The sequence below is a fragment of the Chiroxiphia lanceolata genome, chromosome 9 (assembly GCF_009829145.1).
Source record: "Chiroxiphia lanceolata isolate bChiLan1 chromosome 9, bChiLan1.pri, whole genome shotgun sequence".
NCBI classification, from domain to species: domain Eukaryota; kingdom Metazoa; phylum Chordata; class Aves; order Passeriformes; family Pipridae; genus Chiroxiphia; species Chiroxiphia lanceolata.
The window spans coordinates 6,657,703-6,681,864 of NC_045645.1; the positions used below are offsets into that span (position 1 = coordinate 6,657,703).

At 46.6% G+C, this 24,162-nt stretch overlaps 1 protein-coding gene across 1 annotated transcript; it reads left to right on the forward strand.

Annotated features, from left to right (window-relative positions):
- The first annotated feature begins 1,191 nt into the window (after positions 1–1,191).
- Positions 1,192–23,302, forward strand: SLC5A9 (solute carrier family 5 member 9). The gene is given in 15 exon segments (XM_032697056.1): positions 1,192–1,359; positions 2,051–2,122; positions 4,598–4,702; positions 6,544–6,708; positions 9,236–9,341; positions 9,891–9,971; positions 10,712–10,917; positions 11,735–11,870; positions 12,739–12,789; positions 12,792–12,845; positions 13,022–13,169; positions 14,112–14,280; positions 14,792–15,007; positions 20,095–20,242; positions 22,099–23,302. Coding segments are annotated over 15 exon segments (1,995 nt in total). The 5' UTR covers positions 1,192–1,230; the 3' UTR covers positions 22,308–23,302.
- Positions 23,303–24,162: the final 860 nt, after the last annotated feature.

Sequence of the window (24,162 nt, forward strand, 5' to 3'; positions counted from 1 at the left end):
CAGGGGTGGATGTGGGCCTCATGTTAGCAGTGCAATTAATGAGCAAGTAGGTATCCAGCATTTGCAAGAGAACTCTAGGAAAGAGTGGGATTAAAGCAAAATGAGAGAAACGTTTTGTTGCCTCCCTTGAAACCAAGAACAAGCAGAGTTCACCTAAGTTTAAAATGTCCTCTGTGATATGTCATGTGGTGAGGGACCATGGGTGGGGAGGGTGGGGGAGGTAGGAGATGGTTCTGCTTTGAGGTCTGGGGTCTGCCTGGAGAAGGCTTGTGCCCCACAGCCAGCTCTGGAATGACTCTGCCAACCAGGATAGGAACGGTGGGTGATCCTCCCAGAGCTGTCCCAACAAAGGAGAGGGGCTGTGTGACTCACATCCTGTGCCCTGGTTCAGGGAGGTCCCCCCATCTTGTCCTCAAACCAGGCAGAGAATATCTCTGCTGCATGGGAAGCTGGTGGCGCAGAAGGAAGACCATGGTTCACAGTTTGTCTGTCACAGGGGCCTGCCCCTCTCATACCTGCCCATGCCCCAGGAAGCTGCTGTGCTCTGCTGCCACTGCAGATTCACCCGACCATGTAGGTGACCTGGCTTGGGCTCTGCTTGTCGTACAATCCGTTTCACTCTCTGCTGGCCAATGCACAGGCTGGAGAGCCTGCCAAGGAAACTCAACTATCTCCTCCCTGCACTTCCCTGTTGCTCTCTGTCCGCTGTCTGCCCACTGTGGCTGCAGGTCTCTGCAGCACAGGATGGGGAAGGAGGCAGCCCATGGAGTGAGGAAAGGGGCACCAGTGCACTCACCTGCAGCTGGTCCTGTCCCTGGGATGTGGGTGCTGGTGCTGACCCAGCCTGCAGAGAACCACATCCTTACCACCCCCACTAGGAAGAAAGACCAACTCCCCTCTAGGCAGCTCCTCTTAGGAAGAACTTTCCCCTATAGGATGCTGCAGAGAGAGTGATATGAAACTGGGGTGGGGGACAAGGCAATGTGACCTTTGCCTCTTTGCTGTCTCAGTGGACGTCACCAATGAGGAATCCTCACACCACAGGACTGTGTGGAGGTCCTCACTTATGAACCATGGAGACCAAGCCTCTACTGGAAAACGCTAGCCACAGCCCTGCCTGGCTCCCACTCCCACCTTCTTCACCTTGTTAATTATTACAGGGGAAACAATGAAGGCCAGTGTGCAGCAAAGTCCAGTCTGAGCGAGAAGATCAGCAGTTTGCTCAGAGCCATGAGCCGGCCGATCCCAGCCAGCACGGAGCCACCCACGCTGCCAGGGGACACGGCAGCAGCCTTTGGAGTGGCAGACATCATCGTCCTGGTTCTGTACTTCGCCTTCGTCCTCGCCGTCGGGATATGGGTGAGTCCCCGAGGGGACTGGGTTTGGGTCTACCTGAGGCAGAGACACTTAGATCCTTCCTGGACCCCTCCAAGGTACAAAGATGTTTGCCTGCAAATGGCATCCTCTGCACACACTGTTATCCCAGAGCCTATTGAGCAAGTTTGGGGGTGACAGTGACCCTCCTGTGAGCCCTCTCTCCCAGCTCACATCCGGACAACCAAGGGATCATTCCCTGGAGGTCATTGTGGGGATGATGCTTACCTCCTGTGCTGCAGAGCAATCTCATATCAGGGTGTGGGCAGGCAGGAGGCAAAAGAAAAGCCAGGGTTAGGGTGAAGAAGACTGAAAGAGACTTCAAAATCTTTGGAAAGATTGTTGCTAAATATTTGTTCATGTTGTTTGGTGAGGCCTCTGTCACAGAGACCTGCAGTGTTCTAGCTGGCTGAACTGCTTTTTCTTTCCCAATTGGTACATTCAAGGAGAAGTTATTAAACAGATAATAAGCAGCTTCTTTCCAAAGAAGTTTGACTATCAGAAACCTAGACAAGGAGCAGCAGAAGCAGTGGGCAAAAACCTTGCGTATTTAACAGATCCACAAAGAAACTTTTGGAGCTGATGCTGACACCAAACCTTAAGGATTCTCCTGGCTTGGTCTGACTCGAGGGTGGGTGAATGGGGGAAAACACTTTTCTTTTTCCTGTGCTTCCAGTCATCGATACGAGCAAGCCGAGGGACCATTGGAGGCTATTTCCTCGCTGGACGATCCATGACTTGGTGGCCTGTGAGTGAAACACATCCCTCTGTTTCTCAGGGTTTGAAAGGAATTCCAGATGCAAGGAGGCAGGTCTGGTGAGGAGACCAGTCCCGTGTTTGACTGTATTCTTGAGTTGAAGGGGACAAATGAAGGATCCGTCAGGGATCCTCCTGTTCAGTTTTGCTAATGGGCTACCAGGCTAAAAGGATAGCTCAGCATCTTCACATTTTTCCAACTCTCAATTTCTCTGCTAAAGACAGCAATGAAATTGTTCCTACTGATGGAAGTGAGGGAGTGCTGACAGCCTAGCTGGGTTTGAAACTCTTCGCCCCAACCCACCACAGATAGTTGTACCCAAGTCAAGAGAGCATTAAGTAATCTAGGAATGTGCTATCCAGTAAAAAAGCATTTAGAGACTGAAGAAAAAATAATCCCAAAACCCAGGACTTCCTGAGCCCTTGCTCTTTAGAGCAAAGTTGAGTTTATTGACTAACAATGTAAGGGATATAAACTTCAAACCACTGAAGTATAAATCTTCACTATGAAGAAAAAAATAATGGATTGAAGGCACCTCTTCTTGGGAGTGAAAGGTACATACAAAGATAATTTAAAGTTTGAAAGGAATAAAAACACCACAGGACTAAAGATTCTTCTCAGCCAATGCCAGACTCTGTATAACCCATATATCTCTCCAGTGAGTCATGGGTAACGGAATGCACTTCTCAACCAAAACACTGGTTTATTTTATTTTCTTTTTTTTTAACTTTGGCTGTGCATTGCTCATAAATTCACTAGGCTAGATTTTCAGTCTGCTCCATCAGAGACACGTATACCTCTCTAAAATCTGTCATTTCTTAAATGTTCTTTATACTACTGTCTCGGCCAAGTGACATTTAATTGAAAATACTTAGCTTGATGGTTTTCTCTAATTAGGAGGGGGAAAATTAAAAGATACTAAAATGAAACATTTTTTCCTCAATTTTGTTCTATTTTTTTTCTTCTTTTTCCCCCCCCCCTTCTATTAAAAAAGCCCCAAAACAAATCCAAAACATTCTCACTGCTTTTGGCTCCAGCCACAGGTGACCACAGAGACTGTTGGGTACAGGTCAGCTCTTGGCTCTTTGGAACCATTTTAGGTTCAAAGCAACCTCTAATGCTGTTCCCTTTCCAGTTTTGTTTGTCAGAGCTGATTCCACCTCTGCAGCACTCCTGCAGGCTCAGCTCCTTGTGGCCTCCACCTTGAGTTCAAGACTGGCTTACATGTATTTTATTATTTTTTTTATGGGAGTGACAGCTTTCAGCTGTGAATTCAGCTGTGAATTAAATTGCTGCTGCTCTGCAATGTATCTTCTCTATTTCTGTGTCTGATCTACATATCAGGAAAACTGGTTACATTTCTTGAGAGCACCAATTGCTAATTCATGTTGCAGCAGCCAGCTCTCTAATCAAGAGTTTTCCTAGACAAGGAGGCAGAGCTGACAGCAGGAGTCAGTGTGGGTGTTGATGTCATATTAATGTTTTACCTTGCTCAAAGGTGAGAAGCAGATCAACTATCATTCCTTATTTCACATGTAGCAATACTAAGGAGAGAAAAGCTCCTCCTGGGATGTGCCTAAAAGCAAACTTTAGGACAAAAGGGCTTGACTTGTCCTTTTGGTAACTCGTTTGACTCTGAGAGAGACTTGATGCTGGCATAAAGAAAGGAGGTGAGGCTTTGTGCCAATAAAAATAGTAATTTAGTCAGATAGCCTTTGCCCTGTTTAAGGAGCCTTAGAGCTGGCATTCTCCCAATTAGGGTGTCAATGAGCCATGGTGGGACAGCCTGCCATGCCCACAGCCTGCAGTTGAAGTTAACCTGAGTCATTAGCATTTTCCAGCCTGCTGCAGAGCTGGATCGCTTCGAACACACACACTGAACACAAAAGACCTGCACGTTTCTAACACCGTCCATGCCACGGTTCAGGGATCTCCTCCCTTAGGAGGAGCTTCGAGGGAGCGCTCCTGTCACCGTGGATGTGTGAACCACCACCACCCATGTTCAGTGCAAGACTTAAAAAGGGGCTGTCAGCAAGACATGGGAAGGTAGAGCAAGGGTCAGCAAGGTTGGAGCAGGCATGTTGCTGGCTGACTAACAAGGGAATGGAGAAATCCGTCACATTTCATGGACACTGAGGTATCTCTGGCTGACACCAGACCTCCCTCACCCTGCTGTTCTCCCCACAAGGGCCTGTCTCTCAGGAGAACCACTGACAAAGTGAACGCTGATTCTGAGGTTAAGCTTTGCATTGGGGTGGGGGCAGTGGAAGGGAGCAGGCACACATACTTTAAGATACAAAAATGTAGGGTTTTTTTCAGAAGGTGAAGGAAAACTCAACTGTCCATCAGCATCCAGCTACTAACTACAAGGAGAGGAAGTCCTGGGAAAAGGGGAAAATGCTTGGGCTGATATAGAAGTTCCTCAGGGTGACTGTGTGGGCTTTGTTCCTGTGCCATGTGTTTCAGATTGGGGCATCCCTGATGTCAAGCAATGTGGGCAGTGGCTTATTCATCGGCCTGGCGGGCACTGGAGCAGCTGGGGGCCTTGCTGTTGGGGCCTTTGAGTGGAATGTAAGTCAGTTTTGCTGTCAACTAAGATGTTGTTGTTTACAAATAGACTGTGGGTTTGCCTCCAAAATCAGGTGCTTATCAGTATCAGCAGCAACAAGTGCTCAAGCCTCATGAGAGAAGCCTCCAGATATTCCGAGAGCCTTGAAAACGTGAGACCTTTGTTTTAGTTTAAGTGGAATCCATTAGAATTATTAGCTCTTTGACCTTTTCAGAAGCACGTGGCCATAATTTTAAGCTTTAGTCTGCACTCATGAAGATTAAAATAAAAGATAACGAATGCTGGAAAGGTACTTGGATAATCACAGGATTCTGGGTACAGGGAGTTTAAAAAGCAAAAAAGGCAGCATGTTCTCCTAAATTCAGTGTAAATCCATGAGAATCAGCAACACTGCCTTCACCTGTCAGCTGCCAACATGTGGCGTCTCTGGGGAGAACATCTGGGTGTGAAGGCAGGTCTGATTCTGCCCTGTGGAAGTGGCCTGGAAAATTGCCACTGACACCATGCAGAGCATGAAAACCAGGCCCTTTGTGTGCAATGCTAATGAAATTTCTCAGCTGCAGTGATGAGGAGTGAGATTAGTGCCAGCCTCACAATAAATCACTCACTTAACTCTGAATCTCTTGTCTACATCAGCAGAGAGTGCTAATGGTGCTGGGTACTTGCCACAGCACAGGCAGGGCCCACCGAAAGCTCTTTCCTGGGATATCTATTCACTGGACTGGTTTTTTTTTTCTGGACCATTAAGATCACCTTTTAAGTCCTTTGAGAAGAAACCAGAGACTGTGTTCAGTCTGGTACACATAGGACATACCAATATTGCTGTAATTTAGGAAATCTATTCAAGTCACTTTAGAAGCCCATGAAGACAAGATTGTACGTCAGGGCAAATCTAACTTCATGAGTTTAGATTAATTTCTTTCAGAGTGGAAAGGCACCTTAGATATGCCATTATTCTCTCCCTTTATCGTGGGACATCACTCAGCCAGAGGGATCATATGAGCATCTTTCACCTCAGCCAGTCTCTGTCACTGCAGGAGCCATGGCTGTTCTCCTCAATCAGTCACAATCTCTGCTCACAGGGATCAGTTTCTTTTCTGAAAACTTAAGTAACTGATTGAAATAAAATCTGGACTAATGTAAGGTACTTGGATGAAAGGTAATGGCCCAAGACAGCCAGAGGGTGAGGTTTGATAATCCAATTACTTTTTTTTACCTTCAAGTTCTCCTGTTTGGGCTTTTCTGCGAATCAGAGGAAAAATACATAGTGGGAGATGCCCTTACACCTTCCAAAAGACTCTTCACCTGTGACAGAGCAACTGAACTGCCCCTTTATCTACCAGTGACAGAAGCACATCTGTGTCAGCCTGCAAGGAGAACATCCCAGCAGAGTCTTGCTGTTGCTTATTTTTATGCTCCGCAGGGACAGTCTGCTGCCTCAGCCTCATCACTTGCTAATCAAGCAATAAACAGATGCTCCCATCCTGCTCTGAATCACTTAACTCTTCACTGACACAGCATCAGTGGCCTCAAAGGCCACCAAATACAGCACCATCTTTCAGAGAGCCACAGCAACAGACACACCACCTTGACCGAAAGATCAGGAGATGGAACAGGGTGTGCCACCCATGACAGAGAGACACAGGGCTTAGGAGAACTTCAAAAGCTTCTAACTGAATTGTAATAATTCCTCCAGTGGAGGAAGAAAAAGTCGGACTGCTTCTCCAATACACTGCATGGCACTGTACCTTTTTGCTTTCTTAGGATGTCCACTGACAGAACAGAGGGAAAAGCTGTTGCCATGTGTTGAATCGTGTGCCTTTATGTTCTGTCTCTTTAACAGGCCACCTGGGCACTTCTGGCCCTCGGCTGGATCTTCGTGCCTGTTTACATAGCAGCAGGAGTAGTCACCATGCCTGAGTACCTGCAGAAGAGATTTGGAGGGCAGAGGATACAAATCTACATGTCCATACTGTCCCTGATTCTCTACATATTCACCAAGATATCCGTATGTATCCAATTGAACACGAACCCTTGTGTCTAGGGCAGGGGTAGGTCATCCTGGTACGACTTAGGGCTGCTCCTGGAGAACTCAGATGTCCTTGAAAGGACCAGCTCAGCTCCCAGAAACAACAGCAGTGTGTTTGTGCTGCTCTGCTCAGGTAAACACCTGCCTCTGTATTGATCACGGAGACCTATCCTAAGAGAGAGAGCCCTCGTTAAACAGCAACACACAGTGAGAACTTTACGGGGATGTGCAGCTAATTACTAAACAGTATAAGTACCACGAGCTGTCTGCCTGCTTTTCCTCTTCTATCAGATCAAACCTGAGGCAATAGAGACAGAGGAAGGGCAGCATTACCCCACCTGAGAATCTGGCTGGCTGCATCTTGTAGAGGTGAAATTCTATTAAATTGTCATAAACCTGCTGCTGTTCTTGTAGCTGAGTTTTCAGCATTAGGTATGTTATGGCTATTTCTTTCTCTTTCTATCACTTGTGTTGTACGAAAAGGGTACAGTGTTCTGGCTTAAGACAAAACTCAGCATCTTTTCTGGATTGCTTGTAGCATTGTACCCTGCTGGTAACCAAAAAGCAATGTAAGCTACAGGGTATTTCCCCATTTAAATGCCATTCATACAGAAGCAGAATTTATGCTCAGATACTAAGAACTACCTATGCCCTTGGAGGGAGAGGACGGTATTTCAGAGTCCATTACAGGGACTGAAAATGTCAGTCCTTTGTCTCCAGATCATTGCCCCAAGGCCAGTACAAGTCAGTTTTCACTAGACCCTACTGCAGTATTTAGTTGCCAAATTGCCTTGGGAAGCACTGACTGGAGATTTGCTGCTGGTTTCAGAGCCCTTCTCCCAGGCTTATCATGTCTCAGGTCCTGGGAAGGACATGAAGAGGAGTTCCAGGCTGGAAGGGTGGGATAGATTCGCTCCTCTAATGGGCAGCTCTTGGTCATGTCACCCATTGCTGTCACCACTGCCACCAGGAGCTTTGCTCTGTGGGACTGAAGCATTGCCCTGGGTGAAGTCCTGCCAAGAGGCATTTGAAGCCTCCTTACCCATCAGGGGGTAAATGGAAGACCTCTCCTGCCACAGCCCACAGTGTGCACAGCCACACAGCCATGTGTGGCAAAAGCAGAGCTGTCTTTCAGAATGACCTTCAGCAGAGCAGAATTTGCCAGTGCTTTTCAGAGCAGGACCCTGGCCCCCGTCAGTGCTGTTTCATCTCAGTGGTTTCTCCTCCGTGCAGCCAATTCACGCGTGGCTGATGGATGTGGCTGGTGGAGTTTATGGGCATGACAGGTGCTTTCTATTAAGGGGTGCTATTGTTTGTGCAGAGCTCATTTAGCGGCTGGCTGGACAGCAGGCAGTTGGTTACGAGAAGGATTTTTCTCCCTGTGCTTTCTGCCCAAACATAGGTTAACAACTAGGGCATTGCAGAGTCTTCTTGGCTTGCAAAGAAAACAGAGTATCTCAATAAGCAGTGTTGTCAGAGGACTGATCCTGCCTGGCTACAGAGGTGTTTGTGTTTTCCTGCTGGGAAGTGAAACCCCAGAAGGCACCGTGATTCCCGTGGTGTACTGTGCTAGTCCTGTCTCAGGTTTGCAGAGGGCAGGGATTGCACTGGGTCCTTGCTTTTAAGGTACTAATTTCAGGCACAGCAAATGGAATTCTTGCCCCATCCCTCCTGTCTCCCTTGGCAAATATCTCTTCACCTGCATCTCACTCCATTCCAGATTTACAGGTGTCCTTCAAACTGATTTCCCAACACAAATATCTCCCATATCACTTTCCGCAATTTTGAATGATGTTATCTGTGTAATTCCGGGTTTCACCCAGTTTCTGGTGCCACTCTCTCTGCCAGAAGGTCCAAACAAACACAGCCAGTGGGGGTTTCTGTATTTCTAGTGAGGTCCTCAGCAGGTATAACCTGTTTTTTTGGTCATTCTAAGTAGGATGAACTGCATGAACAGAAAAGTAAGCTGTTGACCTTTTCAGATAAATCATGGTGTAAGACACCAGTGATTCTGTAGGGGTCTTTCAAGCAGGAGTGTCTCCTGGCCACTAGCCCACCAAGATGTAGTCCTGGGAAGAATGTGGTCTCTGCTTTCTATCCTGTGTCTGCCTGTGGATACATGGGCTCTCCTGCCCACGGATGTCTTCACAGTCAGCAAAAGGAGTGACAATTTCCATCAGTGCTTGTCTGTCCCAGTGAGGATTCTGTGACATGAAGATCATCTCTATTTTGATGACGTTTTGGTCCCTCGGCATAGGACCTTGATTTTTACCCTCACGCTCCCCAGCTCCCAGATCCCAGAGCTCTGAGCTAAAGGAAAGTTTTTCCTTTTATTCAGAACAAGGTTCACAGCCAACAGCCCCAACAGCTCTGTCCTCCTCTTCACCTTCGTGGTGTCCTCCCTCGTCGACGCTTTCAGCCGCAGAGGGCTGCAAGCTGCTTTATTAGATTTCACTTGCACGAAGCACCACTAATGCCAGACTGCCCTTGGGTTTTTTCATTCCAGACAGACATTTTTTCCGGAGCATTGTTCATCCAAATCTCTTTGGGCTGGAACCTCTACTTGTCCACTGTGGTCTTGCTAGCAGTGACTGCTGTCTACACCATAGCTGGTAAATAGCTGATTTTAAAGGAAACGTTATGAACTGGAGCCTCAGATATAAGTTTTTCATTTCCTACATAGGGGAAAGTGTTCAGGGCCTGGTCTGAGGGAGAGATTGCCCTGGTTGCTGGTAGTACCTGCCCTATCACTATCAGCTGTTGGAGACCTCTGGTTATTCCCTCCTGGCCCAAGGGAAACTGGAATGGGGGAAACATCGCTGTTTTCTAGAGGGTTTCCTAACACTGCACAAGGTGCTCAGATCCCACAGCCCGTATTAGCTATTTTTTTCTTGTTCTGCAAAATTACCACCCTTAGATATTAGGATGATAAAATGCCTCTGAGTTCTCTCATGAATGTGGAAAAGTCCTTCAGGCCATTCCTCATGGGAGGGCTTCTGACAGCTGTGGGCTCCTGGGGACCAGCTCAGTGCCAGCTTCTCCAAGTGGGTCTGTCCTGAAATCACAGAGTTGGGGCCGAGGACAGCCTTTTTCCAGGTGAGGTACCTGTTTCCCTGTATGTGGTGACACACTCTGCCTGTTGTCCCTGGTTCTCCTGGCAGGTGGTTTAACAGCTGTGATTTACACGGACGTGCTGCAGACCGTGATCATGGTGCTGGGAGCTTTGGTCCTCATGTTCATAGGTAAGGGTTTAATGGTCCCAAGACCATCAGACCTTAGCAGGGTGCCTCAACCTTTCATGTGTGGTGCAGAAATGAGTTTTAACCGTGCACAGAAGTGGTGCCAGCACAGCTCTTATCCTCCAAGTCATCAGACTTGCTTCATCTTTTGCACTAACTGTATGGAGGTGAGGCTCCAGATAACTTCACCTTGCTGGAGTTGCCAAAGAGCTTTGAAACATCACATTCTCAGAGTCGAATTCAGCTCTCATTAAGCTCATGTCAGTTCAGAGTAATCCTGCTGACTTTCACTGTTGACTTTGGGAGTTACTGTGGATTCATGTGGGCGTAACTGAGCTTTTTTTTTAAAAAAATAAAAAGCAACAAGGGACTGACCATCATCAGTCTTTGCTTTAAACCTCCTTGGCAATCAGAAAAATAGGTATATCTTTTTCATGTCATACCTTGCTGCTCTAGCTCTCGGAGGGTGTCTGAGTAAAGACAAGATGCTGAGAACATTGTGAGGATTAGGATCATGGAGATTTTCCAGCGTTGATCCTTTTCCAGGATGCACTATTTAAACCACAAGGACTCTGGGCAAAATCCAACTGACTTCTGTAGAAACCCTGACTGCCAAAAGCAAGGGTGGAATGAAAAGAAAGGAGATAAGAGGAAGATAAGAGAAAAAAGTAATCATGAGACTCAGATAAGATAATAACTTTGCAGGATGTACCAGTCCTTAAATCACTGGCATTTCTTTTCAGGATTTGAGAAAGTTGGCTGGTATGAAGGACTTCAGGAGAAATACAGCACAGCAATACCAAAGATCACAGTCCCAAACACGACCTGTCACCTCCCACGTGCAGATGCCTTTCATTTGTTCAGGGATCCCATCACAGGAGACATTCCTTGGCCTGGCCTTATATTTGGTCTCTCTGTGCTGGCTCTTTGGTGCTGGTGCACTGACCAGGTAATGAAAGTCTTTCCCTCAGCAGATGAACACCATGCTGTTAGTTTCATCCCAGTCCTCAGTTTGTGGATCTGTGAGCTGAAAAATTACCTGTGCCTCATTGTGCAAGAGTTACTACCATTTTACTGGTCTAGACCAGAATATCTCACTCCTTCCACCTTCTCAGCAAGCTGCTGATTTTGTGTACTTCTTAATGCAGTGAAAACAGGTTATTTTCTCCTGTCTTTATCCCACTGTGGTCTGATGAGTACTGGGAGTCTTCATGCAGTTAGCATGACAAGGGTATAAAAATGTGGGTTTGGAACTGGCTCTGCAGTGACCTTGTGTAGACCTCCAGACAAGCCATTCATATTCCCAGATGTCTCATGTCTCTTATTCCTTTTCAAGCTACAAACAAGGAAATCTGTCTGTGTTTCTCAAGACATGGTGCTTCTGTACTTCAGGATGGGATAATTATGAAACCCCACCACTGAGCTTTCACCAAATCACCTACAGTCTGCTTCATTCCGTGTCTCTTGCTGCCATACAGCTGCTGTCTCCAGCCCTCAAGGTGGCTTCATTTCAGTCAAGGGCGAAATTATTCCTCTAAGGGAAATTTCCACGCTGCCCTCTCCTGTAGCCTGTGCACTGAGCTTGGAGCAGTGGCAGCAGGCTGCAGTCAACTGAGGTGGGAAAGTTGCCATTGGCATGCGAAACACCCTGGGATCCTGTCGGATAAAGTCATCCATGAGAAGGAGAGACAGAGAGAGGATGGATCCTGCTCTCTCTCTGTTGTGCTTCCTTTTTACTCTCTATTCCCTTTCTGCACTGATTGCAGGTGATAGTCCAGAGGTCTCTCTCTGCCAAGAACCTTTCCCATGCCAAAGGTGGATCGGTGCTGGGAGGATATCTGAAAATCTTCCCTATGTTTTTCCTTGTCATGCCAGGGATGATCAGCAGAGCTCTTTACCCAGGTAAGTCTTCCCATGTTCCTTGCCACAGGGCTTCATATCTGCCAGGACCACTAATCCCACACAGATCTGCCAGCATTTTTACATCTTAGGAACTGCTGTCCTGCAGATGTGTGCTCCTGTTGTACCCTGGTGTTCCCACACCCTTCCTCCACCTCCAGTTCTCCCACAGTGGCAGAAGTCAGTGGGAGTATCCATATGGGGCATATTTTCCACTGGGGCATATAGCTCCATCCCTGTGGACCTTACATCCATTTGTCTGAGGAAATCAGTGAAATGAAATGAAATACACGGAGCACTGAGGGCTGTCCTTCAGGTCCTATGGAAATACATTCATTAGGTATTTTGGAGAGTTTTAACAATCTACCACACAAATTTATTCAGTTCCTTGTGGATTATACAAAAGAACCCTCTGTTATCTCCCAAGGCACTCTCATTGCTGGTTTCTCCAGAGCATGCCTATTCCCAGGAAGAATACCTTGGTTAGGAGGACTACTCTTGGAGGAAAGTGCTTATCTCCCAGATTTCCTGAATAGGATTTAGTCAGCCTGCAATATCCCTGGGAACCCAGCTGACAGGTTCATGGAAGCAATCCAGTTCCCACAAATGACAAAATGAAGGATTAAAATTATGCAACATCCAGGAGAGTTTTATCTGTGCCCTGAACAGAATTGCAAAATGTCATCTCAAAGCTTTACCTTTATTATAGGATGTAAAATACTGTTCAGCTCCCCTCATTGTAGCTGCATTCCAGCTGCACCTCTGAATTTATATGAAACCATACAAAGCATCAGTTTGTTCCCTTTAACTAAACAACCTGTGACTCAGTGGGGTTTACACTGACTTCTTGTTGTTTTCCTGTCTTCTACAGATGAAGTGGGCTGTGTGGACCCAGACATCTGTAAAAGGGTTTGTGGAGCTGCAGTGGTTGTTCCAACATTGCCTACCCCAAACTGGTGATTGAACTCATGCCTGATGGTAAGAGACACACCTGGGGAGGTGGCCATGAGCTTTGCACGAGGGGACCAGACTGCCCTTATCCATCCCAAGGATGTGGAAATCTTACTGCAGTTACCAGACATCGGGATGAAAATATCAGTGCTCAGGGGCCCACGGTCTAGTGCTGATTTTCCTTCCCTCCTTTGCTCCCCCAGGGCTCCGGGGTTTGATGATTGCAGTGATGATGGCAGCTTTGAGTTCCCTCACCTCCATTTTCAACAGCAGCAGCACTCTCTTCGTTATAGACATCTGGCAGCGGATCCGCAGACAGGCTTCAGAGCAGGAGCTGATGGTTGTGGGCAGGTCCTTACATTTATTTATGTCTCGTTCCTCTCATCTGTTTTGACTGCAGCATTTAAATTCTTCAGGCTGGACTCACTGAGAAAAATCTGGTGCCTATAATATAGAGCAGGAACACAGCTTGGGAAAGAGCATTATGCTTTCCAGGTTCATCTTGGATAGACATGGTCAGAGAGAAACACTGACTGTATCACTGAGCTGGGTAGACCATTAGCTGTGTCTTCTCTAAACTTATTATAAATACTGCTACAAATGTAGCTTTTAGAAAAGCCAAAGGTGCTCCGGGGTCATTGTCACCAGAGGTCTTTAAGAAAATATTATTTTTACATCAGACAGGAGTGATACATTGCATTTACTCCTGTTTTGTCTTGGGTTTTTTTTTCAGGGAAAAGTGCAAAGCTGATTCTCCCAGCTCTACTCTTGTTCAGCAATATGGATAAACCTCTGTAACATACAGTGCAAAGGTGAAGGAGGGTTATAATATATACCTGAGACCCCAAACCAATTTTAATAAGCAGAGACTGAGCATATTACCTGCTTGGAAAGGTGGCAGAAAGATTGTTTCCACAAGCTTCCAGCTCCTTTCTGTCTCATCCAAGAGCAAGGTCACTGAAGATCATTTCTCACTCTAGGGCAAACCAGGCTGAAGGGCTAGTTGTGGGTCCAGTGCTGTTGTGGATCTCTCCTGCATGTCAGCTGGCAAGTCTTAGCACAGCTCACTCTCAAGACTGTGAAGTTACCTTTGGGAATGAGTTGAATTACTTCCTAGAAGAGAACAATTTTCTCTTTTCCCGTGTACACAAGGAAAGGTTCCTGAGAGTGACCTTTTGGATTTTTTCTTAGGAAATCCTGAGAGTAACTGGGAGTGTGTTTTGCTGCAAAACTTCATTTTCAGGTGGACTCCACCACCTGCAGAGCTAACAGAGTTTTATCATCATCTTTCAGAGTGTTTATCCTCATTCTTGTGGTCATCAGTATTCTCTGGATCCCAATCATTCAATCAGCCAACAGTGGAAAGCTCTTTGACTACATTCAGTCCATAACCAGCTATCTGGCCCCACCCATCACAGCTCTCTTCATCCTGGCAATCTTCTGCAAGAGGATTAATGAGCCTGTAAGTGAAATGTCAACAACCAATTGATATGTGTATTTAATTTGATAAAATAAGTAAATATCTCTCCCCTCAGCACTTAGCCTTTGAGACTCTTTAAACTCAGAACCAGTCCTGCTGAAGTGTGACAATGAGACAGCCTTTCCCTGGCGTGTGTTAGTGAATCTTAGCCCAGTCTCTAGTGTGTGTTTGCTTCCAAGAAGTCACTGCTAGTGGCACTTCTTGGCAGTCTCATTTGAAAGCACGAAAGAGAAGTTGTTCTGCAATTTAGGGATGATGTGTTAAAGTCTATTTAGAGAAATAGTTAGGAGGAGATTCTTGCACTGTTCGTGCCCTATCTGTCCCACATTCAAGCACAGAGAGAGAAAATGAGGACTTTTAACTGAAAAAAATCCCCCTTTGTTGCATGTCAGTGTGGATTTCCACGAGGCATGAAAAGTCTTGGGAGAGGAGAGGGAAAACTACAACCAAAGGTAACATGCAGTGACTTTTTCTTTGTGCTTGCTTTTCTCAGGGTGCTTTCTGGGGCCTCATGGTTGGGCTGGCTGTTGGTCTGGTTCGGATGATCATCGAGTTTATTTATAGCACACCGTCCTGTGGTGAGGAGGACAGAAGACCAGCTGTGCTAAAGGACTTGCACTACCTCTACTTTGCCCTCATCCTCTGTGTCCTCTCTGCGATTGTCACCGTCCTTATTAGTGTCTGCACCCCACCGATCCCTGAAGAAAAGGTGACTTGCAGTGACACCCTTTTCTCAGAGCCCCCCTTTGGTTACCAAAAATCTCTGAAATCTGCCCTTTTCTTTTCCTCCCATGGTTAAGAAATGGTGTGTAATGCATATGCTGCCAAGAAGCCCTTGCTCCTCAGCTTTCTATTCCCCAGGTCGCATAGTGTTAATGCTTCTGGGGCACTGAGTGCTTCAAATTGAGTGTGAGTTCCCATGCTGTGCCTGGAGCTGGGCAGACACCACAGCCCATCATAACTGGAATAGAAAGAAAAGAAGAAAGGGAAGGAGATGAAATTATATTACAGAGCACTGCTGGGGAGGAATTAAATATATCTAATTGTAGCATCCAGCCTGTTTCAGCAGAGCCAGCATCAATCTTGCAGGCAAACAAGATTAATATCTTTTGCAACATGGGCATTTAGGAAAATAACATTTTGTCCCAATGTGATCTCAATTAAATTTAATAACTTCGAGTGAAGCATAACTTTCTTTTACTTAGCACATTAAAATGGTGCAGAGTTGGGAGGTTTTATATAATAAGACCTTAAAGCAACTCTTCCCAGTCCCAAGTTTTAAAGCAGCTGCCAATATAACAAAACTGCCATCCACCTCTAAGCAAAGGTTACTGGATCGATTTAAAAGACCTATTTTTTCCTGTCTAACTGCATGCATTTTCTATCTGTTGCTTCCTCATAACCTGTAAAGCATTAACCAGTTCCATCAATGTTTGATGGGAATGTTAGTGGTGTCAAAGACACCCCTCTCCTAAAGATTACATGAAAGCAGGTGCTCAGATAGAGGAGATGAGGGGGGAGAGAGTCTTTGTGTCTGCTTGGAGATAAACTCTCAGCTTTTATTAGCTCTCAGAGGATCCACATGGGAGAGAGAAATACTGGCAAGGAGGCAGCATTAGTTCTGCTGCTTACGTTGTTCACTACTGCTCAGGGGTGGCCAGATGGTTGCCAGCAATTAATTACTGTGGTTTAATGAGTTCCCACTCATCATCTGACCTGTGATAACTAAACATGTGCAGTGCTCCCTGCCCACAGCAATAGCAAGATAAGATGCATTAACACAGCACTGGCGAATAGGGAGCATCACACTGACAGTCCGGGAAATGAAGAAACTGGCCACAGCACCTACAGGATTTTTGCTGTGACCTCAGAAGTATGAAAACATTTACAGCATCTTTCAGGAGGGGCATTCAGGATGAAGGCCTACTATAATAGAATTAGGGAAAGAAAGGTTATGATCATAAGAGATTCCTCGGAGGATGTTTTCAGTGGTATTTCTACTGAAATGTGTGAGTTTATAGGTGCTGGATATGAGGCACCTTATTTGAAATATCCTTCAAAGAGCCAAAAAGGTCAGGGAGGACAGGATTTTGTCTGAAATGGCTGTGTGCAGTCATCCCAGAGTAACAAAGGATGAGAGGGTGGTGGCTGGCACCCCAGGCCACCACATCTGGAGAGCCAGGGAGAGAGGAGAGCTTGCTAAAGAACAGCCAAAGTGAAGGTGTGGGGTTTAAGCTGAGGTAGGAGACAGTGTTGCTGCCTGTCTGGCAGAAATCTGAGTGGCCAGCACTAAGACCAGCTTTTTTTATTTTCTCAGTCAGACTCACCCCAGATATGAGTGCAGGTGTAGGTTTGGACCATCACTCTTGGTGGGGTGGTTTCTCATGGTGCCTTGCAAGCAGGGCTTGTCTCCTCATCTCCAGTGAGTCTGTGGCTGTGCTGAGGTGGCTCAAGGACAGAAGGAAAGGCAGGAGGTAGAAATCAGGGTGGACATGTCAGGCTCCAACTCTCTGGATAGAAACTGGCACAGGCCTTTGTGTTTGGCCATTATTTACCTCCAGTGGCATGGAAGTGGGCAATCCTGTGGGGAAGAGCCTGTATGTCCCCCTGATGGGCTGGTAGTGGGTGTCCTGGGTGAGGATATCTGAAGTGCCAGTGCTTCCCAGTCCCCTGTGTTAGTCAGTTCCCTTTGTGAGCCTCGGATATTTCTCCCATAAGGATCGCACAGGGCTAGTCCTGCTAGTTCTTAACTGCAGTGCTTTGAGATGGAATGATGAAAGACATGGTATAAGAGCTAGGAATTGTGTCATTTGTTTTGTCAAGCAAAAAGAAAAGAAAAACAAGCCAAAAGACAAAGCCAAGGAAATACAGTGATAGATCATACCTCAGCAGATGTAAAGCATAGCTCCATTGCCTTCAAAGAACGGGAACAGCTGTTGAGCACAGTTATGTCGCTTTACACACGGCTGAGGATCTACACTGGACAACTTTAAATATTGAGTCTCAATGCTTTTGAGATAGTAAATGGGCAAAAGGAGAAAAGAGATTTGTATCTGATGTTTTAGTGGTACAGCTAATGTTCCTGGCTTTAAATGAATTACAATCTGAGAACTGCAAGCTGTAGCATTTTCTCCTGCTGTTTTGGACGTTCTCCCATCCCTGTGGTGATTGATGCTGTGCTGGAAAACAAGTATGCAAGGAATTTGTTTGGTATGCTCCAGAGTTCATATGTCTTCATTGTAGGTAGTCCATATTGTGTCACGCTGTCCTTGAAAACCCTGCAAAAGAGCTTACAATTAAATTTGAGACTGTGAAGCTGAAACACAACTGTCAGGTGCCAGATGGCATTTTGGAACAGAAGGATTTATTCTAGTTTACGAACAACAAAAGAAAAACTTTGCTGAGTTCTTGCAAACTCCTTTATCCAAGGAGACTGTGAGGGTGAAAAGGGAGAGGAACAGCCCACAAAGCACAAATGCTAGACCAGCAGGTCGACTCCCCATGTGTCAGGGCTCACCCAGACAGGCTGATGGATTGGCAATTCCACCTGATGTACTCTGGGATTGAATTGTTTTCCCCATGTCTTGAGGTCTGGCTTCAGTAGCTCCTTTTGGTGTATAGCCAAGGAGGAGCACCAAGCCCCCTTTGGCTGGCTTGACCTCACCCTGTGCACTCTGAGATGCTGCAGCTGAAGCTCCCACAGCATCATTTAGTGCTACTGAGAGCCAAACTCGCTCAGCTCCTGTGGGAACCAGGCACTGACAGAGGAGCAAACTAAGGAGGGGACACAGGGCTTCCCAGGGAGTGTCCATGCAAGGCTCTGCAGTTGGGAGCAGAGCCACAGGGCTCCCCAGGACCCACCAAGCTGCTCCTTCCCTCTCCCCTGCCCTTGGGCATGGTGGCCTCAGGCAGCATTTCCAAGGTTATGCTGACACAGCTCCCCTCTCAGCAATTCTTCCTTATGCTTTTGCTTGCTTTCTTCAGGCACGCAAAACACCATCATCTGCCTCCCCCATCCCATCCCTTTGGAAGTCTGTGACAGGGAAGCATAGCCAGCCCTGTGGAGGCCTCCATGGCCACACAGAGCTGCTGCTCTGCCCTACATGTGTTCTTCTGGCAGTGGCAAAGAGAAAAGAGGGATCTCAAGGAATACAGTCAGCCAAAACCCACCACAGGGAGCTTAAAGCTGGAGTGTTGGTGAGGTGCTTCACCAGGGAGCTCTCTAAGGTGGTGATTTGCTTTGTTTGGCCATGATTGATGTACCAGCCCTTGGGTGGGTCAGTGGGATGATATGTCATGAGGTTACCTGTGTGCCTATACTGCTTTCCACTGGGAATTACTTCCATCTGGTGGAGTCTGAGCCCCAGGTACACCCCCCCCTGCCAGATTTTGCTGTAGTGTAAAGGGAGAGTGATTCAGTGATGTGAGGGAAGAGAAGAGAAAAGAAAAAGTTTTGGAAATCTTTTAGTACCCTGAAACTTTGCTATGTTCCAGTGACATTTCCTAAGTGATTAAAAAAAAAAAATCCCTGAAAAAGATGAGGATCATCAAATCAAAGCAATTTAGCACATCATGACAAGAAAGATTAGCCCTGCCCAGTGCTCATCTTGGTTGAAAATGATTTAAATAAAGCTATAAATCTTCTGGAAATTATGCAACATTTTGTGTCAGCTGGAAACTCCTGCCTAGATCTGTGTGTGTAAAATTCAAAGATTAAACTCACGCTGCTTTGGAAGTGACCCATTTGAGACATTCATTTCCACGTGGGCAGGGCAGGGAGGCAGCTGCTGCTCAGGTACACGTGTGACTTTGCCTGACCCGTTGTCACCACTGCCCCAGTGCCATCCTGCACCCCTCTACCAGGCAGCTGTGGGTGGAACAGGAGGACAGGCCCGTGGGCAGCTGTGTTTGAGAGGGATTGATGAGCGTGGTCCTTGCTGCTGGACCTGGCCTGGCCAGAGCAGGCAGGGTTGGGAAGTGCTGATGCCCCCAGCCTCCTTGGTGTGCTGTGGTCAGCCAAAGCAGTCACAGGTCTGGCTTAAATCCAAAGCTCTGAGCCCCTGGGTGGGTAACTCCACCCCACAGCTGCCAGAGGACCACTGAGAGGTTTGCAAAGTTGCTGCCTCCTGTGCACTCCCTGTGTGCACTCCCCAGGTGGAGAAGACTTTCAGACTTGCTCTGGGATGGGAGTTTCAGACCTTTTTGCATTTGTAAAGCAGAGGAGGTTGCAGCTACAGCAGCCTGGCCAGGACTGATCGTCCTCTGTGGCTTTGGATGGTTCTTTCACTGAAAGACTTCAGAGAGAGGTAATATCTTGTATTGGCCCAATTCTAGAATTGAAAACAAAATCTTCTAATGGTACAACTGCTGTTTGTGCCTGTTGCCAGAGAGATATCTTGGCTTATTTCTTTAATTTTTATTTGATTGATTTTATTACCCCTCTCCACTGGAGAGCTGCCATTCAGGATGCAGATCATCATTATTTCATGTCAATCATGTGAGACTAATAAAGAGGAAGCTGCTTCTTCCATGTCTACTAAAAGGTTACTCCTGATAGAGACAGGGATGGAACAGATTATTTAAAAAAATAGAAGGAAAGGAACTAGAATAATTCACACTTTTCCTCAGCTTTTTCATTTTGTTTGTGCAGAAGGGAGGTGAGGGACAGTGGGAGATCACCCCAAATAGTTCTTTCAGCACCATCTTGGACCTGTGCTCCCCAAAGGGGGAGGTGACTGTCATGACGCTTTGGGACTGACGGGCATTAACTTGTTTGTTCTCTGTCCCACTTTGCAGCTCTCATGCCTGACTTGGTGGACCAGACACAGAAAAGCACCTGCCATTGACCTGAAAAACTGCAAGAGTGAGGCAGCACAGATCAGTTCAGCCAATGGAGAGAACGACTTGGTCAACAGTGCAGAGTCAGGCGATAAGGAGGAGACAGGTAGGGTGATTGTCTGTGAACAGACACACTCATGTGCATGTGAGGGCACAGCCAGGACCTCATGCAAGTCCCTAAAGCTCATGAGAGGCCACCTGTTGCATTTACTGGAGTCTGGGCTTGTATTTACAGCAGTTATAAGGATGTGACAAATGAAAACGTTTTGCTTCTTGGTCCTCCCAACATCACTTCATGTTACAAATCTCTAAATGGTTCAGAAGACCTGCCAAAAAAAAAAAAAAAAAAAAGAAAACCCCCACTCAGTAAAGTGCTTTCCCTCCTCCTCCCTAGAACAAATGCAAACTACCCTGATCCAGTTCTGCCCAAGTCACAGGCTGATTTTAGCACTTCAGGCCTTGACACTCAGCTGTTTGCTGGACTCCTTAGATGAGTTTAATGGGCACTTGGGAACATCCTTTGGGAGAGTGGAGGTCTGTGCTGCAGGGACCCCCCTCACCCCACTGACACTGGGGCTTTGTGCCATGACACTGCATCAATTTGTGTCACCAAGATGCCCCTGAGCTCCACAGCACTACTGCAGCCTTAGCCAAAGCAAGCAGCTACCACCAGCGTTATGAAAGTTGTGGCAGGCTCTGTAATTGCAACTTTCAGCATGTGAAAGTGGCATCCCTTCCTGTCCTCATCATTGCTAGGACCAAACTCACCCAGTGATGCTGCCACTAACTGTGTCAAAATAACATTGTGATCTGAAGGGACCATGAGGCCCAGGGAGCAGACCTGTGCACTTCGTGGATGTTTACAAGCCTCAGTTCTCTCTTTCACATAATACCAACAGTATCTTTCATCTTCTCTTAGGATATGAGGCACGGTTAAATCTCAGAGCTTAAATAGCTGTGTGTCCTGCCAAGGGTATCTAATAAAAAAGAAAGCAAAGGGTCAAATGAGCTTAAGGAGTCATCAGGAGATAGAACAGTAGCAGGAGATGCTACATAGGCAAGCTCTTTTCAGAGTGGACAGAGCTTTATTCTGCAAATCTATTAAAAAATGCAGCTTTCTGGTTTTCAGCTCAACCTTCAAAGGTTAAAGAGCAGAAACCTCAGAATAAAGGCACATACACAACATTTCTTCACTCCTTCCTTTCGCTGGTCAGTCCAAAGGACACTGGTACCAATTACAGTCAAGCCAAACAGAAGTGTAAAACTAAAGAAATATCTTCTTTTTTTTTTTTTTTTTTTTGACCAGTAGAATAAGTTTTGGGTTGACTGCAGTCATTCAGCATTATTTATTAGTTCTTATCAATTCCTATTTCACTTTAGTAGCTCAGATTTTTATAAACAAGTGTCTTGGTACTTTGGTAATTAGTAATGATGGGGAAGGAAATGCAAAACACAGCAGTTGACAGTTTAATGAGGTTTTTTTCAGGGTAACACCTTTTTTCAAGGCCCTATGACATTCTGCATTTCAAAAAAAGGTTATATTTGGAAAGAACAGCCACTGAAATACACACAGCACCGGGCTGACAATTAAAACACACACTTCACCTGCCATGTCATGTGTAATAAACAAGCCAGGATATCTCTAAATGGACCATCATGCTGTCAGGAATTTTTGAAAGTGGATGGAAGCTGGGTTGGGAAGGAGGGGGAAGAGGTCTCTTAATTAACTAATGAGCGATTGGTGTTGCAATCAACTGACTGTAATCAGGCTGTGCTGTACATGGTTGAGGGATAAGTTTCCCTTTGCCTTTCTCTTTCCCTTTCCCATCCTGATATTGCATCTCCTACCCCTGGTGCCTCTCAAACCCCACTGCAGATTGGCTAATGCACCTCCTAACTAGTGGGAAGAGGGGGAAAGTCCCAGTAGGTTCTAACACCCATTTTTTGGTCTGTGTCTCGCAGCAGCCAAGCCTCCCTGCTGGAAAATGGTGTATTTGTGGTTCTGTGGTCTTTCCACCAGCCCCACGCCCACCCTGTCCCAGGAGGAGAGAGCTGCCCTGGAGCAGAGACTCACCAGCATTGAGGAAAAGCCCCTGTGGAAGACTGTTTGCAATGCCAATGCTGTTCTCCTGCTGGCCGTTAATGTCTTCCTGTGGGCATATTTCAGCTGAGGTGGGGTCAGGAAACGTGTGGCTTTGGTTTATCTCACCTTCCTAAGATGGAAGCATCAGGTGACAGAGCCCCTGGTGATGGTCCCACTGGCACTCTGTGGCACAGCCCTTCCCTGGAGGCACTGCTTGCTGGGAATGACTGTGGGGCTCAGTTTCCCCATAGGGTGAGACCAAGACTCAACACCAGTCACGTCTGGGATGTGGGCCAAGTCTGGAGATCTGGGGTCAAGTTTAAAGGTGCAAAGCCAAGCCCAGCAAGGAGTAAAGGCTTTGGAAAGCCCAGCTATGGCTGGGTTCTCTCTCAGGGCTGACTTTGCACTTATGCATTTAGGGGAAGGACTTCTGGTTTACACTGGTGTGCAGAATGAGACTTAAACACACTCTGCAGCTTTTTTATATGGCTAAAATTCAAATTTAATTTTTAATTCAGTGGGGGACCACTGGATTAGCTCAGCAGTGACAACCTTGGCTCTCCAGACACTCCAGGATCTGTGTTGGACCCCTTCCACCCCACCCCTCCTGCCTTGCTGGCATCAGCAGTGGGAACAGGGAGCTTCTTCCTGCTTCCCGAGCCCCCATCCTGCCCACTTGCTGTGTGACAGTGGGTCTCACAACAGCCCCAGCCTGTTTGCTCATCAGGCTGATGCTGCCCCTTGACAGCATTACCAGCAATAAAGGTGCCTTAGTAACCAAGCCAATCCTGACTTTGGGTTATTGTGGTGATCTGTCCTGCACTGACACACGAAGGGCTCCCTGGGACCACAGTGACCCTGCTGTCTCAGGGAAAAGAAATATCCTTCCCTGGGACCTGATCCAGGGCTTCGCTTTCTTGAGCAAGTTCAGGCTTCTCTGACCCATCCTGGTGCCACATGTGGTTTGTGGCACAGCCATAATCTTTTAAACCATAGAGAGACAGCAATAACCCCTGTTAATATCTGTGCCTGGTGGTTGGTGCTCACCTAGAGAAGGCTAAAAATGCCCATAGTGGCATGTGACCCTGCACGGGTCGCCCCAATCCAGATACGGCATTCATCCATTTAACCCGCAGCATCCGAGGACATATCCAGGTCACCAGGCATGGGTTGTGCAGGGAAGAGAAAATGAGTCATGATTCATCAAGGAGAGAAGAAACAAGGCTCTGTTTCCACCTGGCTCAGGAAGCCCAGGTCATGGTTCCACTGCTTGTCCTCAGTTTGGATGGAGGAGACTGAATTGGCACGCAGGATGAGGTCTGTGCTGGCTTTATGCAGGTCAGTATAAGCATTTGCTTATTCTAAGAGGAAAAAGTAGATTCCCTTGAACAAGGGAGATATCAGCCCCATCAGTTGCCCACCCATCCCCGGGGAAGAGGAATACAACACAGAATTTGTTCTGCCTTTCCACTCTTCGGTTTCAAGCAGGTAGTGCCCGGATCAGAGGGTGCCTCAAAACATTTAGAGGAAATCAAGTTACCAGCTGTGCTTAAGAGCTGGTAAATGTCTAACAATAACAGGTGCGTTTTTAGTGCATTTAGAAATATCAGGGCTCTCATATCCTTGCCTAGAGCTGCAAGGTGCCGAGTGCTCCTGAGCCACGGAGACCCTCAGCAGCACTTGGCTCCACGGCCTTATTGGCTTTTTTTGGCCACACATCTGCTGAAGCCATGGGAAAGCAATGCAGGACAGGATGAGCAAAACTGGGGCATTTTTTTTAAACACTTGAGATTATTTTTTTTCCCCCAAGAAAATTCAGTTTTGCAGAGAATAGAACTGAATTTGACTACTTTTTTTTTTTTTTTGGGGGGGGGGGGGTTGTTTGTTTGTTTTTTGTTTGTTTGTTTGCTTTTGTTTGTTTGTTTGTTTTTGTTTTGTTTTGT